General features: G+C 40.5%; 1 protein-coding gene across 19 annotated transcripts in view; it reads right to left on the bottom strand.

Moving 5' to 3' along the window:
- The window catches only part of GTF2I (general transcription factor IIi), a 113,915-nt gene that overhangs the window by 21,777 nt on the left and 75,808 nt on the right, over positions 1-16,330 (bottom strand). For all 19 annotated transcript variants that reach the window (XM_063814482.1, XM_063814487.1, XM_063814484.1 and 16 more), the window contains 7 exons: positions 9,919-10,029; positions 8,525-8,590; positions 6,210-6,393; positions 4,890-4,948; positions 3,341-3,412; positions 2,192-2,375; positions 770-828 (listed from right to left, as the gene is read on the bottom strand). In XM_063814482.1, coding sequence (XP_063670552.1) covers positions 770-828; positions 2,192-2,375; positions 3,341-3,412; positions 4,890-4,948; positions 6,210-6,393; positions 8,525-8,590; positions 9,919-10,029 — 735 coding nt within the window. The remainder of the gene's footprint in view (positions 1-769; positions 829-2,191; positions 2,376-3,340; positions 3,413-4,889; positions 4,949-6,209; positions 6,394-8,524; positions 8,591-9,918; positions 10,030-16,330) is intronic.

The raw sequence follows: 16,330 nt of genomic DNA on the forward strand, positions 1-16,330 counted from the left end.
GAATAAACATTAAGGTCTAAATGCATATAGCAGGTACTATCCCCGAGCAGTTGAAATGTTTGAAATGTGGCTACTTGGAACTGAAATATGCTGTGAGTATGAAAGACGCGCCAACTGTCAAATAAAGAACATGGGATAAAGACCGTGAAATACTTCCCTGTGTATTTCTTTATAATGATTACAGGCTGAACTAGAACGTGGACGATTACACATGTGGCTTGCATTTGTGGGGCACACTGCCTTTCTCGTGGATAGCAGTGGTCTACGGTCAAAGCTTGAGTTATCTGTGCACTGCAGGTGTTCACATTGATAAATCAAGGAGTGCCTGGATTGAGCTTCTGCAAATGATTTTTTGGGGAGGCAGGGGAAGGGGGACTTCCATAATTTTAAAAGATTAACTTTTAAAAGCTTAAAAAGTATTGATCTGTGCTTTTTTTTTTTTTTTTTTTCTGAGAGAGTCTTGCTCTGTTGCCCAGGCTGGAGTACAATGGCGTGATCTCGGCTCACTGCAAGCTCCGCCTCCTGGGTTCATGCCATTCTCCTGCCTCAGCCTCCCGAGTAGCTGGGACTACAGGTGCCCACCACCAGGCCCGGCTAATTTTTTTGTATTTTAGTAGACATGGGGTTTCACCATGTTAGCCAGGATGGTCTTGATCTCCTGACCTTGTGATCTGCCCGCCTCAGCCTCCTAAAGTGCTGGGATTACAGGTGTGAGCCACCGAGCCTGGCTGATCTGTGTTTTTAAAAAAGGATTTCACAACTAGTTTACCTGGTGTATTCGTTCTTGGCTGAGTAACTTCAGTGGTACTGTGAGTCAGAAGTTCTGGTCTGTAGAAACAGAGTTGATATTAGTAATAAAGCATTTAGAAGCAACTCACAGGCCTTTCTCACACAGCTGTGCATTGCCAATTAGTTATAAATATGGTTCATCCTGCCTTCATTTTATAGTGAAAAAAAAATCATTTTGGTGACGAGTTTATTTTGAATATGGCAATTTTCAGATATTCGGGTGAGACCTTCAAAGTCATCCTATATTTAAGATAAACAGGCGAAAGTCACTTTTCCCCCAAACCAGCTCAATTCTGTTTCTGAATCTTAGATGAACTGTCCCACAGCACAGCCAGAAGCAGCTCGCTGTAGCATCTTAAACGTTTCCTATCCCTTATAACTCAGTCCCAACAAACACACAGAGGCATGACCCCAATCAGTAAGCAAGGTTTACCCTTCCACATCCCGTCAATGAGTGGAGAGAGGCCTTCTGTTCCTAACCCTGCACCCAAACTAACCATTGTGTTATCCTTCAAAATCAAGCCAGAATTACCTTTCTAAAGGGCGGATCCACATTATTTTCAGAGGCATCTGCCTCGAGACCACTTCGTGACTGCCTCTGCGTTTGTAGGATCTCAGGCCTTCCTCCACTTGCCCACCCAAGTCGATCCATGCAACCCCACCACGCCCACGTAGCAGTCCTCACTCCACACACGGTGGGTGAGTTCTGTGGATACGCAGGCATATTTGCCACCTCCTCCCCCTACTCATATGATTTCCTTCACTTGAAACACCTTCCATCTCTTCTGGATGCACAAGTGACCAAGCTGGGTGTGCCATCCTTGCCTTCTCCCTTAAAAACGCTCAATAACACTTCACTGCATTTTTCTATTTTTTTTTTTCTTAATTATTTTGAGATGGAGTCTCACTCTGTTGCCCAGGCTGGAGTGCAGTGGCACGATCTCGGCTCACTGCAACCTCCGCCTCTAGGGTTCAAGTGATTCTCCAACCTCAGCCTCCCGAGTAGCTGGGACTACTGGCTCGCACCACCGCTTCCAGCTAATTTTTGTATTTTTACTAGAGATGGGGCTTCATCATGTTGGCCAGGCTAGTCTTGAACTCCTGACCTCAAGTGATCCACCTGCCTTGGCCTCCCAAAGTGCTGCGATTACAGGCGTGAGCTGCCGCGCCCGGCCTTCAGTGCATTTTTCTTTGTATGAAGGCCCCAAGGACAGTGTTCTTGTTAGACCCAATTTTGCACATCTGATGCTTATACTAATATTTGTTCACTAAGTGAATCTAAATATTAATGCCTTCATTGTCAATAGAAATAAGTCATAAGGTAAACAAAAGGCCCTTCTTCATCAAATTAACCTCTTCTCAGGGAAGACACTGAAACTATTTCTACAGATTATCATCTTACCTTTTAATAACAAATTTAATTCGATTGCCCACTTGAATGATTTTTTCCAGCCTTGGGATTCCATACCATGAGGGACTTCGGAAAGGAATGTTTTCTGGCAGTCCTTCCACGTACAGATCATTCGGGTGTGCCTCAAATTTTTGGTACGGTACAGCCTTGGCTTCAGTGCTCCCCAAGGCTTCCGCTGGACAAAAATCAAAGCAATTCGGGAGACTACATTTGTATTGAAATCAGATTTTAGTACAATCCAAAGAAAGGCACAGGTCAATTTTGTTTTACTTGAAAAAAACTCTTTCTAGAAACATATTTATTAACTATTGAATAGACTTAATACAGCAAAGACAAGTAGAGATGACCGATCATCAACAGCCAGATTTGGGCAGATTTAAGTGTCCTGGTCCTAAGACAATCTTAATAGCTCTGAGATCTTTAAAAGATTAAAGTTTGTTTTTCAATATCCTTAGGAAGAAAAGAGAGAAAGAAAATCATCATGGACAATAGAGGACGCAACCTAAATACTATCTGGAAGCAGCCTTTTGCTACTAACTGTTCAGGACCATAATTACCCTCCTCCATCGGCTATGGCAAACTGGTAACACATTTCCGACTACACTTTCATCTGCGTGGCAACCAGATCAATGTTCTTTACCCCTTCAACCTCATGAGCATGCCATTTTAAAGGAAATAACTTTCCACAGATAATTCATAGAATGGGGGCCAGGCGCGGTGGCTCACGCCTGTAATCCCAGCACTTTAGGAGGCTGAGGCGGGTGGATCACCTGAGTTCAGGAGTTTGAGACCAGCCTGGCCAACATGGCGAAACCCCATCTCTACTAAAAATACAAAAGTTAGCCAGGCGTGGTGGCGGGCACCTGTAATCCCAGCTACTTGGGAACCTGAGGCAGGAGAATTGCTTGAACCTGGGAGGAGGAGGTTGCAGTGAGCTGAGATCATACCACTGCACTCCAGCCTGGGCAACAGAGCAAGACTCCTTCTCAAGAAAAAAAAAAAACCCAAAAAAAAAACAGGGAAAACTAAAGCTGAGTCCTATTCACTGTATTTACTTTCCTAAAATAAAACAACATTTAAAAAAAATGTTACTCAGTAATACATTTTAGTTGAAGGGGTAATTAAAAAAAACAGACTTACCAAATTTTTTGCAGAAAAGCTGATCCACCATCTTTCTTAATTTAGTGATTCTGGCATACCATTCTTCCTTTACTGTCAAAATAACAGTAATACAAGTGTTCTCAATTTAATGGGTTTAATAACTTGATTATTAAATATTATTACTATAAAATAAGAGGTATAACCTTTCCTTTTCCTATGGCCAAAATTATTTCTAAGATTCGTGGCCAGGCGCAATGGCTCACACCTGTAATCCCAACACTTTGGGAAGCCGAGGCAGGCGGGTCACTTGAGGTCAGGAGTTTGAGACCAGCCTGGCCAACATGGTGAAACCCCATCTCTACTAAAAATACAAAAATTAGCCAGGCGTGATGGAGCACGCCTGTAGTCCCAGCTACTCATGAGGCTGAGGCAGGAGAATCGCTTGAACCCAGGAGGCAGAAGTTGCAGTGAGCTGAGATTGCGCCATTGCACTCCAGCCTGGGCAACAGAATGAGATTCCGTCTCAAAAAAAAAAAAAAAAAAGACAATAATAAAATTATTCCTAAGATTCTAGAATGTATTTATTTCTAAAACAATGCTGACACTGTACAAAAAGAGGAAGAACGAAACATTCATTAGAGCTAGGAAAAAGCAAAACTCAGTGTATTCAGGAACAGCTAGCAGGTAACACTTGCTACAGGAAGATTAGGGCTACGATCTTGCTGCAGTCCTTCTATCTTAGTAAATATCAACAGGGTGATTCCATTCTGTTTTATCCTCACTCCACTCCACTCCAGAGCAAAAGCAAGCAAGCAAATCAATTATATTTCTATTTATTTTAAAACACATCTAACAGGCTGGGCGCGGTGGCTCATGCCTGTAATCCTAGCACTCTGGGAGGCCGAGGTGGGCAGATCACCTGAGGTCAGCAGTTTGAGATCAGCCTGGCCAACATAGTGAAACCCTGTCTCTACGAAAAATACAAAAATTAGCTGGGCATGGTGGCAGGCACCTGTAATCCCAGCTACTTGGGAGGCTGAGGCAGGAGAATTGCTTGAACCCAGGAGGCGGGAGGTTGCAGTGAGTGGAGATCGCACCACTGCACTCCAGCCTGGGCAACAGAGCAAGACTCCCTCTCAAAAAACAAAACAAAACAAAATACATCTAACAATTAAGAGATGATATAAATGGCTCCATGCTCTAAAAGGAAACCTTCTTATGTCCTGCATATCATGGACATTCAATGAATGCTTGTTCCATTGACTCGTGTAGACGTCAATAATAAACTGTTCAATGCATTATGCCAGATAAATCTTGCATCAAAAGTAGAACAAATATTGTTCTTTTACTTCTGTCTACCCATAAATGCAATATTTACAAGTATTTACAATGGGTTAATAAAAAGAAGATGCGTTTATTCTAGAAATTATTAGAATTTTGACAACATGAATTCTCCTGTAATGGCACATAATTAATAGTTAGAGACATATTATTTCATGTGGAAGGTAACATAAAGAAGAAATCAACGTTAAGCGTGAAATAATTATTGCACATAATCTTCTGATCTGCCTCGAGATTGAAGACCTACCTCCTGAAGCTGGCTTATCAAGCTGTAAATCTTCACGTGTTGAATTCAGAAGCTCATGTCTGAAAGGTGAGAATAAATACTCAATAATCACTAGGTAATATTCAGCAAACTGATAACGACTAGTACATATTTAACATTTAGTCAGTAAGGCTGGTTTTGAAAAGAAAAGATAATCTGGATGCTTGAGCACAACTAAATCTTTTTTTTTTTTTTTTCCTGAGACGGAGTTTTGCTCTTGTTCCCAGGCTGGAGTGCAATGGCGCAGTCTCGACTCACTGCAACCTCCACCTCCCGGGTTCAAGCAATCCTCCTGCCTCAGCCTCCCAAGTAGCTGGGATTCCAGGCGCCCACCACCACACCTGGTCAATTTTTGTATTTTTAGTAGAGACAGTGTTTCACCATTGTTGGCCTGGCTGGTCTCGAACTCCTGACCTCAGGTGATCCAGCTGCCTTGGCCTCCCAAAGTGCTGGGATTACAGGTGTGAGCCACTACACCCAGCCCACAACTAAATCTTAATTTGAGGTTTCTACAGAGTAAAAAGCAAACTAATAATTGCAAGTTGTCTCATAAGGTGCTTCATGGAGCATGTATCCTCACAAGTAAAGAGGTAACTTTGCAACCCACAGGTCTTTGAAGCATATTACAAAAATCTTAAATGGGATCCTTTAATGTCATATTGCATTCAAGACTATCTTCCTCTGCACATCTATAAAAACCATCATATATTCCCACGCATGCTTTAAAAATCTCAGGCCTATGAGGGCGAGGTTGGTGGATCATCTGAGGTCAGGAGTTCAAGACCAGCCTGGCCAACATGGTGAATCACCGTCTCTATTAAAAATACAAAAATTAGCCAGGCATGGTGGCGCACGCCTGTAATCTCAGCTACTCGGGAGTCTGAGGCATGAGAATCGCTTGAACCTGGAAGGCAGAGGGTGCAGTGAGCTGAGATTGCGACACTGCACTCAAGCCTGGGTTCCAGTGTGAGACTCCATCTCGAAAAAATATATATATATATATCAGGCCTAAAAACAAGGCGTGGATTCTATGTTCTTTAGCAAAAGTAGCAGAAAATTGTGAAAGAAAATGTGAGTTGCATGCCAATCCAGTGCGGGCACTGTTCATGCTTTGAATGCCAACACTGCATGACTGATGCAATGCTGGACCCAGATAAATTAAAAAGTACAAGATAAAAATACATAAAATAACTCAAACTTCATCACATAGAACCCTAGTGGTGAATGAATATTGGTCAACAATAAAAAAGACGTATTACTCAGAAAAGAGACAAGAGTTCAACAGGAATCCAAGAGTCTTACTTCTTAATCACAAAACGAATCCTTTCCTTTGCAAGTAATATCCTCTCCAGGCGAGGAATTCCGTAAGTAGATGGCCTTCTAAAAGGAATTCCTTCAGGAAGTCCTTCTACATAAAGATCTTCAACATGAGACTGGAAAAGAGGGTATGGGATCGTCACCGGACCTTTGGCTTTTATGGCTTGAGCTATAAGGACAAAAAGAGAAAGAGATATCATTTAAACACAATTTGTAGAAAAGAATAATAAATCATTGAATCTGTAGTGCTCTTTAACTTTTTTTTATTTTTTTGAGATGGAGTCTTGCTGTGTCTCCCAGGCTGCAGTGCAGTGGCGTGATCTCGGTTCACTGCAAGCTCCGCCTCCCAGGCTCATGCCATTCTCCTGCCTCAGCCTCCCGAGTAGCTGGGACTACAGGTGCCCGCCACCACGCCCAGCTAATTTTTTGTATTTTTAGTAGAGACGGGGGTTTCACTGTGTTATATATATATGTATATGTGTATATGTATATATACATATATATGTATATGTGTGTATATATATACACACAGGAAGCATTTATTACATGTATGCCAGGTATTACGTGAAGCACTTTACTATCTTATCAATCTCCAGGATAGATCTTCAGTTCTCATGACCACAAAAGAGGATACTAAGACTCAGACAGGAGAAGAGACGTGGCAAGGCACTGTGTCCCCAGAGCCTATGATCTTAACCACTAGGTTACAGTGCTTCCAGGTAGCACATGCTATGAAGTTTTTGCTTCAGAATGAACCAATAGAAAACATGAGGCCGGGCGCAGCGGCTCACGCCTGTAATCCCAGCACTCTGGGAGGCCGAGGTGGGTGGATCACCTGAGGTTAGGAGTTCAAGACCAGCCTGGCCAACATGGTGAAACCTTGTCTCTACTAAAAATACAAAAATTAGCTGGGCATGGTGGCGGGCACCTGTAATCTTAACTACTCAAGAGGCTCAGACAGGAGAATTGCTTGAACCTGGGAGGCAGAGGTTGCAGTGAGCCGAGATCGTGCCACTCCAGACTAGGCAACAAGAGCGAAACTCTATCTCAAAAAAAAAAAAAAAAAAAAAAAACATGGGCAAAAAAGGTGTAAGCTATTAAAAACTGGGAGAAACACTAAGAGAACCTTAAGTAAACCACTAAAAATATGGAAAAGTTACTGAATTCATTAGCAAATTTACTCTAATTGTAGATTTTCATTGAGGGGTAGGTTATATTACTCATGATGAAGAAAAAATGCTCATTTTAAGTTTGTTAACACAAATACCATCAATATGGTTTATTGCATTTAAATTTTCACTTATAGCAATTCAGTTAAAACTGCATATCATACAATTTTACCGCTTGCTAGTTAATGGCAAAGTAAATAGTCATCCAAATAAAAATGATAACAGATGATAATAAATATGATAAAAATAAAATGATTTTTATTTTAAATCATTTTAAATATTTTATAAAAAATAAAAATGATAATAAATTGCTAATTTCTTTGATCATTATATAAAGGTGGCTATAGGACAGAATAGTAAAACGACAAAGAAGGAATTGAAATCTAGCATCAACTCAGTTATACATCAAGATAAAAGCAGTGGCCGGGAAGGGTGGCTCACGCCTGTAATGCCAGCACTTTGGGAGGCCAAGGCGGGAGGATCACTTGAGGTCAGGAGTTCGAGACAAGCCTGGCCAACATGGTGAAACCCTGTCTCTACTAAAAATACAAAAATTAGCGGGGCATGGTGGCGGGCACCTGTAGTCCCAGCTGCTTGGGAGACTGAGCCAGGAGAATTGCTTGAACCCGGGAGGCAGAGGTTGCAATGAGCCGAGATCGTACCACTGCAATGCAGAGACTCCGTCTCAAAAAAAAAAAAAAAAAAAAAAAAAGATAAAAGTAGAGACAATAGGGGGATCTCAGCGAATACTGGATTTAACAAAGTAGATTAACAGAAACTATCAGTTAAAAAAATAATTTTTAATGAAACCCCCAAGATTCAGAGCTTTGTAATAAATATGTAAATAAATTCCCAAATATCCATGCTGGAAGTTTAAAAGAAATGTTAGCTGATAACTACAGAAATACAACTTTTCCTTAGCTTTACTGTAATCTAGAAACAAAGACTGTTTCTAATATTTAGACAGACACTACTAAGGACCTTACAATGAGAGACGTGTAAGAAAGTGTGGCACGGTTCACTGGCAGCCCTGGGCTGGGCTTGTCCACATCACCCCCATGATGAACAGTAACGCCATTGTGTAAATGCTCATGAACAAAGTATTACAGGAATTTTCCTATTTAGACATACCATATTTCCTTTCAAACAATTCTTCGACTTGTTTACGTAGATCAGTGATGCGAGCATTCCATTTCTCTGAAAATTGAGCAAAAGTTAATTCTCATTAAGAAGTCCCTACCATCGGGGCAGCACTAGGGTCTTGGGATGACTGAACATACAATGACATATTTTCTACATTTTTACATCCCAACTGTCCATATCATTTTACTGCTTTCCAAGAACTTTCCCCTTTTTGGTGGTTCTTAGAATTAGTAGGTTGGTGCAAAAGTAACTGTGGCTTTTGTCATTACTTTTAATAGTCTCATGGGAGACTACACGAGAAGTTTTAACATTTAGCACCTCTTTTTAGCCTTTTAATTTCTGAAAAGCAGGAGGGCAGAAAAGATCAATCAAATGAAACACGACAAAAGGGAGGCCACGATAAAGGTCTCCAGGGGTCTTTTAGCAAACTTCTTAAAACATGTCTTAGTTGTGTGGAAATAAGACTTTACGGATATATAGTTGCAACTTAAAATGCTAAAGAACAGGCCAAGTGCAGTGGCTCATGCCTGTAATCCCAGCACTTTGGGAGGCTGAGGCATGCGGATCACCTGAGGTCAGGAGTTCGATTCCAGCCTGGCCAACATGGTGAAATCCCATCTCTACTAAAAATACAACAATTAGCTGGGCATGGTGGTGGGCGCCTGTAATCCCAGCTACTCAGGAGGCTGAGGCAGAAGAATCACTTGAACCCGGGAGGCGGAAGTTGCTGTGAGCTGAGATCGTGCCTCTGCACTCCAACCTGGGTGACAGAGCAAGACTCTGTCTCAAAAAAATAATAATAATAATTAAAAATAAAGAACAAAAACATTTAAAAAGTACAAAAATTCAATTCATATCCAATCATTGTGACTATGACACAGTAGAATATTAAAGTACTATTTTCAAGATGTATACAAGCTTAATATTCCATTTATTCAAAATATGAATCATCAACATAATTTGCCGCTAATATCTCATTCAGTCCCTTGCTAGGATACATCATCCATTGAGAGCTCACAGATTAGCAGCTGCAGTAACACAGAGCAAAAAAAAAAAAAGAAAACCAAGAGGTGAAATAGTTCTGAAATAAAGGTTTTAAAGCTAAGAGAAATAACTAAATTACTAAGTCTTTAGCACTAATCTTGAGCTGACTAATTAACATCAGACAAGACAATGTCCTATGCTTTGGTAAATCCAAACTATGTTTAAACAATGTCTGTAATGTAATTTTCAAAATGCTCCTGGCTTTCCAAAGATGAGATTATGATGCAGTAATAGACGCTAAAGCATTTTCCCCCTGCAGAGCATGTTGCAACATTTATCAGTCACACTGAGAATCCAGAAGATGAAGGAAAAGGTCACGTCGTTCGCTGAGAACTTACCGAAGTTGAACTCCCTCACTTTCCGCTTCCCAGCATTGGCGGGTTCCGGGACTGGTGGCTGCGGTAGCTCATTGGCCTTTGGTCTCTTAGACGGTGGAGAATAATCATCATCTTGAAAAAGAAAATGGTCATTACTGGAAGAACCGTCTTACAGTTACAGTCACCTCCTGGTCAATTCCCAACATTCAAAAGGTGAGCAGGGCTTTAAAGCTATTTTGAGTATCAATAGTTATTTCTGTATTGTGAGCTTTAGCAGGCTTTTTCCTTGTTACATTTGAAATTTTATTTGTTTGGGATGTGTTCAAGTGAATACTGCTTTTTCCTCTGTCTTTCTTCATTATTTTTTAGTTTGCTTCATTTGAATTGTCATTATAAATTTCCCCTTCTCAAATAACTTTCAAATTGCCAAGAACTATATTGTTTTAAGACTTTCAAGAAAAAACTTTTAATAAAGACAGCCACCTAAAGTTATAAAAGGGGATAAAGTACAGCTTAGATGGAAAAGATATTTAAGCTTATACAAAATTTAAGCATGCATAAGCAAGGGAAATTGGGTAAATAGTTTTTTTTTGTTTTTTTGTTTTTGTTTTTGAGACAGAGAATTGCTCTGTTGCCCAGGCTGGAGTTCAGTGATGCAATCTTGGCTCACTGCAACCTCCACCTCCTGGGCTCAAGCGATTCTCATGCCTCAGCCTCCGAAGTAGCTGGGATTACAGGCACCCGCCACCGCGCCCGGCTAATTTTTGTATTTTTTTGGTAGAGATGGGGTTTCGCCATGTTGGCCAGGCTGGTCTCAAACTCCTGGCCTCAAGTGATCCACCCACCTCGGCCACCCAGAGTGCTGGGATTACAGGTGTGAGCCACCGCGCCTGGGCTGTTCAAATACTTTTAACAAGTGCAAAATGTATGGGCTTAAAGAAATAGGGCTGCATTATGATGAAACAGATACTGTTGATTCAGTCAGCACAGAGGCTGTGTATAAAGGAGCAGTCAGCTATTCAAGCACAGCACACAGCACACACGCTGTTGTGAGAGTTCCGTGCTCATTTCCTTGTGGATACACCAGGAACTCACTCTGCTGTGACCCTTCAGTACACCTCATGTTAGGATTAGAGACATCTGGGTCATATCAGCTGCCACTGTCATCTTCTAGTCCCTCAAAGTGTCAGGTAACATGCTATTAATATTGCTGCTCAAACATCATCTATAAAATACTGAAAACATCATTTTAAGAAATTCTTATTTAAAAACAAATGTGGTATGGTGAAGAAAATAATTATTGTGTTAAAGACAGTATCATAGGAAAAAAAGATCACTCAAGTACAAGACACTATCTTTTTAGATGGGTATAATTGTTATTCTTATTTTACAGCTAAAGAAACAGGCTCAGAGGATGTTATCTGATTGGATTATGTTGTATCTCTGGAGAGCACAGCTGAGATCAGACTGTGTGTGTGTAACTCCACTAGACTACGAGGGTGCTTCTCATAAAGGTAAGAAATGCAAATTTGGCCTAATATACGATGTTGCCCGGGACAGCACTGGGTCGCTTCTATAGACACTTCTGTGTTAATCAAGGGAAATCTTAAGGGAAGGTGAAAATGCTTCTAGAAGGCGACTGGACACCAGCACCCTTGCTTGCTGCCTTTGGGCTCTTCCTCTAAGGCCAACAGTGACCTGAAATTATTGACTGGCTGGCCGTGCTAATCAACTGGAGAAAATGGTTCTGAGGTCACCAACATCAGACAAATTCATTTTAGGACCTATATATGTGCTTAGAAAGACAGAAGTGCTTTTGTAAAGGATACTATTTCAGAAAAACATAATCACAGTAACAACTAATGATGCTATAAAATGCTGATGTGTTGAATGCTACTTTAGAAAAACATGTTCAAATCTAGGAAAAAATTTGTGATAGAAAACTATCTATCTATCTATCGGCAGGGTCTCATTCTATCTATCTATCTATTTATCTATCTATCAGCAGGGTCTCATTCTATCTATCTATCTATCTATTGGCAGGGTCTCATTCTATCTATCTATCTATCTATTGGCAGGGTCTCATTCTATCTATCTATCTATCTATCTATCTATCTATCTATCTATCTATCGGCAGGGTCTCATTCTATCGCCCTGGCTGGAGGGCAGTGGCATGATTATAGCTCACTGCAACCTCGAGCTCCTGGCCTCAAATGATTCTCCTGCTTCAGCCTCCCAAATAGCTGGGACCAACACACCTGGCTATTTTTCTTTTAATTTTTTGTAGGGACAGGGTCTCATTATGTTGCCCAGGCTGGTCTGAAACTCCTGGCCTCAAGTGATCCTTCTGCCTCAGCCTCCCAAAGTGCGGAGATTATAGGCATGAGCCACGGGACCAGGACAGAAAACAATTTTAAAATGACAACCTCCCTGTGAAATAAAACTTGACTGGCACCTGGGTTTGTATGACTGTAACGATTAAAAATGGTCAAGACACCCTATAAATAGATTAAGGTTCCAACCTAAGTAGAAACAATCTGGAAAACAGAAGTGTGTAAGTTTGGACCTCAATTCTGAAAATATACTTTTTAAAAAACCCGATTTTCCAACTCCCAAACAGATTTTAGAAACCTTAAGAGTATTTTTATTCTGGCTTCCAAAGGTTAAAACAAAATACACTCATTTCACCTATGAATACTGTCAAAGCAATATAAATGCTTAATATTACTATATAGTTTTTTACAAACATTAAGCAGTAACTTCTAAAATAAAAGTATTTCCCCTATAGGTTAAGGTCTCCTAAGTATCCTTATAGATCATCATTTAAACTGACTATTCATTGAGTGACATAAACTGAAAGCTGCTAGAGTAGAATGACATGAGAAAGGAAACACAGCTGTAGATGGAATGGAAGGGACACCTGTGGAGCTCCATGCCATGGATCTCAGTACAAATCCAAACTTCACAGCTGAGGCCCAGGGGAAGGGAAGACAGGTTTTCCTTACTGAAAAGACTTCACTTTTTCAGTCACGCAAACATTTTAGACCACAAAAGATTTAATAGCATAAATATATTTTATGAAGGTAACCCAATCGATCATAAACCAAAAAAAAAAAGAAAGAGAAAAAGGCAAATCTACTAGAGTGCTTTTTTAATACAACAAAGACTGTAAAATATTGAAAATATCAGGGATATCACATTTTCCTCTTCACTGACAAATAATAAAGTTCAATCTGTTAAATGTGAACATATACAGAGATGAATGTAGTTACTTTATTTTTTGAGACAGGGTCTCCCTCCTTCACCCAGGCTGGAGCACCACTCACTGCAGCCTCGACTTCCCAGGCTCAGGTGATCCTCCCACCTCAGCCTCCCAAATAGCTGGGACTACAGGCCTGCACCACCACCCCCAGCTAATTTTTTTTTTTTTTTTTTTTTTTACTTTTGTAGAGATGGGGGGTCCCCCTATGTTGCCCAGGTTGGTCTTGAATTCCTGGTCTCAAGTGATCCTCCTGCCTTGGCCTCCTAAAGTGCTGGGATTATAGGTGTGAGCCACCTCACCCAGCTGGATGTAGTTATTGATAAAATATCACACCATATATTCTATTTTAAAAACCCTGTTTCATAAACTTATTAATTAATCTTTGGGTGTTTTAAGTCATATGGAACATGGCATTCAGGCATCAGAACAGCTATAAACTTCACCACATCCTCAATTTTTTCTGCAATGAACTCTTTGTTGCAATTAATTGGTTTTGAGAAAGTAAGAAAAAAATGGGTTTCTCGACCTAAAATCCTTTCCACAAAGGATCAAAATTACTTTTTACTCTGAAGCATAAAACATCAACTAAAGCTCTAGGGCCTGCCCTCACATACTGGGCATTGCTCTTCCAATTATCTGCCGTTTCCAAAGTATAAACAACCATTTTTGTTTAACAAGACACACGTTTCAGCATGCTTCAAATTCAAGCCCAAACTCTGTTTCCATAATCAAAATGTAAAGCTTTTAAAATACATTTTAAGATATTTTATTTTATTTTTTGAGATGGAGTCTTGCTCTGTCACCCAGGCTGGAAGTGCAGTGGCATGATCTTGGCTCACTGCAACCTCCACTTCCTGGGTTCAAGCAATTCTCCTGCCTCAGCTTCCGAAGTAGCTGGGATTACAGGCGCCCACCACCACGCCCAGCTAATTTTTATATTTTTAGTAGAGATGGAATTTCACCATGTTGGTCAGGCTGGTCTCAAACTCCTGACCTCAGGTGACCCACCCACCTCGGTCTTCCAAAGTGCTGGGATTACACCACCACACCTGGCCCATTTTAAGATATTTTAATATGCAAAAGGTGCTATTCATGAATTTACAATAGTTATGCTACCCACACTAACAAAAGCACTCCGCCAATACCTTCAAGTTGGCAACACCGTCCCTAACTCAAAATTTGTGTTTAGAAAACACCAACTTCCTTTTTGCAACATATTAACGAATACACCTAAAGATAATACAGGCTTCAGAGCTAAAGCTGTTTATCACTGCATTCTGGCCAGTGAATCAATAAATAGACTATGTTACAATATGTTCTGATACTCTTAGCTTCAACATAATCAGACTGGGAATGTGTTATCATACAATCTGACATCTATTCAAAGTTAAAAAAACAATCAACACCAGGTAATATATCTATTTCAAAACTGGAGCCATTAATTACCCTATATATTTCAAATAAATGGATTCATTCTTTCACCCATGGATACCACTTATAGCTCCTCTAAAACTCTTTACATAAACAATTGGGTATTTATTAAATGACTATTTGGCAGCAATAAAAAAAATTTAAAACAAAGTGTTCAAGTGCTAACCTAAGCAATTATGTCCATTTTAAAAGTGCTGCAGAGACATTTAAGAAAATACAAGAATTAAACAATAAACAGCAAAGCCTGGTGGCTTTGTCTTCAAAATCTCCCCAGAATCAACAACTTCTTATCTCCCCTGCCACCAAACTGCTCTAAAGCACTCTTCTCTGTGCCCTAGGTAGTTCCAAGAGGCTCCCAAGCTAGTTTTCTGTCAAAAAACTATTGACTGCTCTAGGTCTTCTCTTTTTTTTTTCCCCCTTTTCTCAACATAGTCACCACGTTTCCTAGAAGTGAAGGACAAAAAGTGTCACTCTTATTTTCAAAACACTCCCGAGGATTTGCCACTAAATTATTCCCTACTAAATTCTTAGCACCGTGGCCAGGCGAGGTGGTTCATGCCTGTAATCCTAGCACTTTGGGAGGCCGAGGCAGGTGGATCACCTGAGGTAAGGAGTTCAAGACCAGCCTGGCCAACATGGTGAAACCCCTGTCTGTACTAAAAGTAAAATATTAGCTGGACATGGTGGCGTGTGCCTGTAGTTCCAGCTACTCCAGAGGCTGAGGCAGGAGAATCACTTGAACCCAGGAGGCGGAGGCTGCGGAGAACCGAGATCAGGTCACTGTACTCCAGCCTGGGCAACAGAGCAAGACTCCGTCTTAAAAAAAAAAAAAAAAAAAAAAAAAAAGAAGAGGCCGGGAGCGGTGGCTTATGCCTGTAATCCCAGCTCTTTGGGAGGGTGAGGTGGGCGGATCACGAGGTCAGGAGTTCAAGATCACCCTGGCCAAGATGGTGAAACCCCGTCTCTACTAAAAATACAAAAAAAATTAGCCAGGCATGGTGGCGGGCGCCTATAATCCCAGCTATTCGGAGGAAGGCTGAGGCAGAGAATTGCTTAAACCTGGGAGGCAGGGGATGCAGTGAGCCGAGATTGCGCCACTGCACTCCAGCCTGGGCGACAGAGCGAAACTCCGTCTCAAAAAAAAAAAAAAACCTCTTAGCACCTGGTACATACAATGTGCTCAGTATTTGTGGAGGGATTAAATGAACATATGAATAGTATAGTCCCTAATTATATGCTGCAGTCAAGTATCTGGCACTATCTTAAACATAAATTCCACAAGAAAGGGATGGTAGGTAGTCCAACTGCCCATCATAAACCCTACTAAAATATTGAAACTCTAAAAACGTATTATTCAAATCTTAGTACATAATTCCTCTGAGACTCCTTTTTTTACATATATAATTGTGTATTCATTAAGTCTCTGATTGGCAGCTATAAAAATAAAAAACACAGAAGTTTTCCAACGCTAACCTCCTCAATTACAGAGATCCTAAAAAACCTACAGTACCAGCTGCAGTAAGTGTGCCACGTGTGGTCATGTGAGTCAATTATATTTGAAATTATTTACATATACCTTTCAAAATATGAGAAATAAAAAAAGCCAAAGAGTTTGACTTAGGAAGACGTAAAATTCATCACAAAATGAATTTACTTAAAATCAATTTAAGGGAAAAAAATCAGGTTAAGTAATGAACAGAGAGTTAGGCCACAGCAGAAGGAACACAGGTAACAGGTAAG

The sequence above is a fragment of the Pan troglodytes genome, chromosome 6 (genome assembly GCF_028858775.2).
Source record: "Pan troglodytes isolate AG18354 chromosome 6, NHGRI_mPanTro3-v2.0_pri, whole genome shotgun sequence".
NCBI classification, from domain to species: Eukaryota; Metazoa; Chordata; class Mammalia; order Primates; family Hominidae; genus Pan; species Pan troglodytes.